The sequence below is a fragment of the Limulus polyphemus genome, unplaced genomic scaffold (assembly GCF_000517525.1).
Source record: "Limulus polyphemus unplaced genomic scaffold, Limulus_polyphemus-2.1.2 Scaffold5122, whole genome shotgun sequence".
NCBI lineage: Eukaryota > Metazoa > Arthropoda > Merostomata > Xiphosura > Limulidae > Limulus > Limulus polyphemus.
In genome coordinates this window covers 48,083-54,011 of record NW_013670732.1, presented here as the reverse complement: position 1 = coordinate 54,011, position 5,929 = coordinate 48,083, and the positions used below count along the sequence as shown (strand labels likewise).

The 5,929-nt window shown below is 34.9% G+C and overlaps 1 protein-coding gene across 1 annotated transcript in view; it reads right to left on the bottom strand.

Annotated features, from left to right (window-relative positions):
- LOC106472157 (dachshund homolog 1-like) overlaps positions 1–5,929 on the bottom strand; it is a 47,253-nt gene that overhangs the window by 2,666 nt on the left and 38,658 nt on the right. The window contains exon 9 of the mRNA XM_022400758.1: positions 4,359–4,424. Within this exon, the coding sequence (XP_022256466.1) occupies positions 4,359–4,424 (66 nt within the window). The remainder of the gene's footprint in view (positions 1–4,358; positions 4,425–5,929) is intronic.

Below are 5,929 nucleotides of genomic sequence, written 5' to 3'. Positions count from 1 at the left end.
GTTGTACAAGAATGTAAACAAATGTCATTACAGGCTTAACTTGGCGTCTGTTGTACAAGAATGTAAACAAATGTCATTACAGGCTTAACTTGGCGTCTGTTGTACAAGAATGTAAAATCACATGTGATAGATGAATTACATTTTTAACAGTAATTTGAATTCTGAAACTTATGAGAAAGCACTGTCATTAAAAAACTAGATAAATGTTGACGATGTGAAAAAGTTAGTCCCATAAGTAATAAAAATAATTATAATTTTGGCTTGCTAACTATGATGTTCTCTCTAATTTTGTTTACCTCTTAAATGTCAACCCGTTTAGGAAAAACTACACACATACAAATACAAACACATATATATAAACATACAAAAGTACACATACACATGCACATATAGTCATTTGGAGTCAGTATAAGTAGAAACAATTGGCTGAATCTACACCGCGAATTATTTGATGAATTATTTTTTATAAAACCCAAACTTTTAAATGACATGTAATTAAGAAATTCAAATTTTCCTTACCAAAAAGTCTGTATTTACGAAATCTAGATAATTACGATAATTACTGGATTTCGACATAAATGAAAGACATAGCAGTTCGAGCATATCTGTGTCACTTTACAATGCAAGGGGATGCGGACGTGTACAAGCGATTTACGATTCTGAGCCCCAGAAACGTTTGGGATCGCTAAAAGATTTCCAATCAAATCCCACTGTTCGATCAGACAAGAGTTGACAGTGGGTGTTGATGACTAGGTTGCCTTCCCTCTAGTCTCTCGGTTCAAAAATATGTAAGGCTATGTGACGAAAAGCAAAACAAAATACAGCTAAAGGCTTGGCCTAATTGTCGTTATACTGGACCAACGCTACTGTAAATGTAATGTTTTTTCAACGCTGTTGACGTAAGTTATTATCATAGTGAGTTAGTTAGAGCGTCAGCAGGATTTCTTATTTCCGGTATGGTGATTGGCTATTCCGTGTACCAGCTAAGTGGCAGGTTAAGTTTACAAGGTCATTTCTAATAATGTACGCTCGAAAACAACTCACATTTCCATTACAAACCTCTGTAGTGGCCACTTCCGTATATTTGCGTAATGGTTTACTCTACAATCTCGTGTATATTGAAATATCTATATTGTATTGTACGTTATGTGATAATGAGGTAATTGTCAAATGGCGCTAACCCTTTCATCGTTCAGAAAATGAAACATATTTATCTAGTTCTTTACATAATAATCTCAAACACTCCATTCAGTGGCGCCAACTGAGGGATGGTTGGGGCGACTGCCCCCACCCAAGCCTTTTTTTTTTAGAAATGTCTGGTTAACGAGCTATGTTTATGGATATTTACTAGTATTAATATATACAAAGTACAAAGTCGAAATTTCACTATTTTTTGTTACTCATAATGGTCTAGCTCTTACGTTTATTACAGTTAATGTATGAGCTCCGAAACGTGCTACATCATCATAACTTCATGCATTTTGTAGAAGTTGGGGCTCAACTTTGCTCCCTCCTCCCAAAGATTTTGCTGAAATGGCGCCACTGACTCCACTAGTCGTTTGGCAAGGGGGGTGAGATGACAATATAGTGAAGTTTTAAAAAAAGAGGTGGAAAGCAAAATAAGGGCTAAATTAAATGTGACGATAAACGTGTTCTAATTCTAATTTTTCTATTACCCCCTGTAGAATGATATGGAAGTACTGTAGAAATTGCATCCCCACCCCATATAATATTATATTATAAAAATCCAATTAAAAGAAGGGCTAGGAATGAAGCAATTCATACTATTGAAATGTAAGCAGTTTTTACAGAATTGTTCGAAATGTAGCACTCAGCTATAGAAACCAAATTATATGAAAAAAATTCAAGAAATGATTAATCACGACTTTTCATTAAAACCTTGGGAACTGACCTTAGGCCACACTTAACTTCACTTCTTTCTAAGTAAATATGGAAACATTTCCTTATGAAAACTTTTCTCTTAAAAACACGAATCCAAGCATCTCTAAGAAAATATAAAAGCGGATAAGACTATTAGAAAGTGATAGACATCGTTATATCCTAGTAGTGACTTACACCTATCTTATGTGCGAAGAAAATGTATAACTTAATACAATAATAAACCTTTAAAGAAAAACATACGTTGAAAGTTAGTTAAACAGAATACTACATTTCACTTTGTATATATTGGATGAAAAATCATTGATAGCCTTTCGAGGTTAACATATTTTGAATACTTTTCTATAGGCACACACACATAACGTTTTATAAATGCGATTTACTTGAGGTTATACAGCACAAAACAGAATGTAAAAACGAATACAGCTTGCATTAATGAAATATACGTTAACATGCACTATAAATTAAAGTAAGGGACTAGTCAAGTGAACTCTTGTAGGGTCCGTTTCTGATGCTAAACGGATTAAATCAAGGCACTTAAAAGTTTTCACTAAACGAAATCGCTTCATTAATTATGGTTGCTATGGTTACCTGATGGAAGGGCTGGAGTCTGGAGTCGTCGTAGAGGCGACCAGGGAGAGGGGAAGATCTACGAGTCAAAGAAATCTGAGTGAAAACAAAACTACCGTGTCACTGATAAACAATTGTAACAGATACACACTAAGCCTATATGAACGAACAATACATTTGTAATAGTTCACACTAGGCCTGGGGAGCACATAAAATACAAAATTTGAAGTTCAAATTCATGCATGTTTAAAAAGTGGAACACAGTTCTATTGCTAACTCTGTCTGTCGCAGTGTTACGTGCAGCTGGCAAAGGTGCTCACTCATGCCGCGAAATATCCAAATTTGATATTAATGGACCATACTGGAAAACTTGTACTTGTAAATTATAATTTTCCCAGTGTCTTACAAACACTGCGAACAATCACTCTTGCGTGATCTAAGATCTAATTTTATTACATACTTCGTAGAGGGAATTTCTGTAAAACGAAAACAACGTAGCATATCGTAAGTACAGATCTTGAATAAGATTTAATTTTGCCGAAAGTGCTTGTTTGGCCTTCAGCTGCATGTAACTGTAGAGAAGAAAAACCATGCCGACATTTCATGTGTCACAAACATGTGGGCTCCTTCACATGAGTATGGTATTAGTACCACATCTGCTCACTTGAAGTTTAAAATAAGTTTCAAATCCTTCGTTTTAATAATTAATTGAGTAAAATAGGGGGTAATGAGTAATATGACACGTAGAGAAGAAAATTGGTGGTATAGGGGGAAATAGGAGGTAGTCAACAATATGACAAGTAGAGAAGAAAATGGGAGGTATAGGGAAAATAGGAGGTACCCTTATATGCGAGGTAGAGATGAAAATGGGAAATAAGAGTAAACAGGAGTTAGAGAATGAAGCGGGAAGTAGAAAGTAACATGGGAGGTGGAGAGTAGTATGAGAGGTAGAGAGTAATATGGGAGGTGAAGAGTAGTATGAGAGATAGAGAGTAATGTGGGAGGTGAAGAGTAGTATGAGAGGTAGAGAGTAACATGGGAGGTGGAGAATAGCATGAGAGGTAGAGAGTAATATGGGAGGTGAAGAGAAACATGGGAGGTGGAGAGTAGTATGAGAGGTAGAGAGTAACATGGGAGGTGAAGAGTATTATGAGAGGTAGAGAGTAACATGGGAGGTGAAGAGTATTATGAGAGGTAGGGAGTAACATGGGAGGTGGAGAGTAGCATGAGAGGTAGAGAGTAATATGGGAGGTGAAGACTAGTATGAGAGGTAGAGAGTAATATGGGAGGCGAAGAGTAGTATGAGAGGTAGAGAGTAACATGGGAGGTGGAGATTAGCATGAGAGGAAGAGAGTAACATGGGAGGTGAAGACTAGTATGAGAGATAGAGAGTAACATGGGAGGTGGAGAATAGCATGAGAGGTAGAGAGTAATATGGGAGGTGAAGACTAGTATGAGAGGTAGAGAGTAATATGGGAGGTGGAGAGTAGTATGAGAGGTAGAGAGTAACATGGGAGGTGGAGAGTAGCATGAGAGGTAGAGAGTAATATGGGAGGTGGAAGAATAGCATGAGAGGTAGAGAGTAATATGGGAGGTGGAGAGTAGCATGAGAGGTGGAGAGTAACATGGGAGGTGGATGGTAATATCTTTAGCGTATAGTAACATCTACACGAAAGGTATAGAATAAACTAGGTCGCCTCTGTGTGAACTATGTCATCGTCTTCTATCATATACCCAGTTTTCTTATTTTCTACCATACATTACATTAGTTTTGTTAGAGTAACCGCTCTTGTCCATTTTGTAATCAAAACTTAACCAAACATTTAAATAAATTAGAAACTAACTGATTGTACTGTCCTCATCTCAGGGGTAAAACGTTTTTTATTTACCTTGACCTCTCGAGCCATCTTCTAGACGCTCAAGCTGGTTCTTGTCTAGATCTTGTGGAAGAGAGTCTGTAGGAAGACAGAGTGGAAGAAATTAAATAACGACCAGTGTAGTGTTTACTTCTGTATATCTGCAACACTGACTTAGTGTTTACTTCTGTATATCTGCAACACTGACTTAGTGTTTACTTCTGTATATCTGCAACACTGACTTAGTGTTTACTTCTGTATATCTGCAACACTGACTTAGTGTTTACTTCTGTATATCTGCAACACTGACTTAGTGTTTACTTCTGTATATCTGCAACACTGACTTAAAAATCATGTCTTGCAGAAACCCTTAAAAATGCTATGTCACTGTACTTTACGTTTAAGGAACGACCTTAGTAAATAAAGATTATTAATCAGAATCTATTGAAAAACAGAGAGATAACCTTTTTTTATTTATCAATATTTGTCCCGAATCATTCTTACTTCCTAAAAACAAAAACATATAAAAAGCTACTTTGATGAACTTATGGAAACCACTAATGTCTGATGAAAGTAAAAAAAAAGAACAAATATAAATATTTGTTTATATTTTTTTCTGACTTATATCTTACTATAGTTTCAAATATAGTTAAAACCAAAAGCACACTGTTTAATTTCTCTAGTGTATATCGGTAGAAAACTATCTTCTACTACTAGTAATAAACGACCTTATAACACTAAGTTTGTTACTTTCTATTTTTCTTTAACTGGACACTCAACGTTTCGCTTTACAGCTTCTTCAGGAGGGTACCACTAAAATACAAACCGTAACTAACGGTACAAAGCTTCAAATGGTTTAAATAGTGGTTTGTGTTTTAGTGAAACGCTCCTGAAGAAGCTGTAAAGCGAAACGTTGAGTGGCCAATTAAAGAAAAATGTGTTTGATGCTTTTAGGTCGCTTATCTCTAGTATTAAGCCAAAAGCAGTTGAATTATTTTCGCGTTTTTAGACAAGGGATTTCAAGTTTTCTTATATGTTTATTTCAGAATTTTCGAGCAAAGTTACACAAAGGGCTCTCTGGACATAGCTGATCCAAATTTTGAACTAATAGACTAGAGGGAACGTACTTAGTCAACAGCGTCTACCATCTACTCTTGGGGTTACTCTTGTCTGACCAGATAGTGGGATTTGAACATCACTTTTATAACGAACCCACGACCCTAAAGTATGGGGTACATTTCTGCAGCATTAGGTTGCAAACCATGAACACTCGGATTCACAGTCTGATCACGTTAAATACTAGGCCACAATCGAACCCTTACGTTTGATATAGTAAATAAATAAATAAATGCAAAAATATAAATTAAGAACGTAATAAATACAAACAAATCATAATAAATAAATAAATAAGATTAAAAAAGATAAATAAATACAAAAATAAAAAACATGATAAATAAATACAAAAATAAAAAACATGATAAATAAATAAAAAAATAAATACAAAAAATGAAAAACATAATAATTAAATACAAAAAATAAAAACAATGATAAATAAATACAAAAATAAAAACAATGATAAATAAAATACAAAAATAAAAAACCTA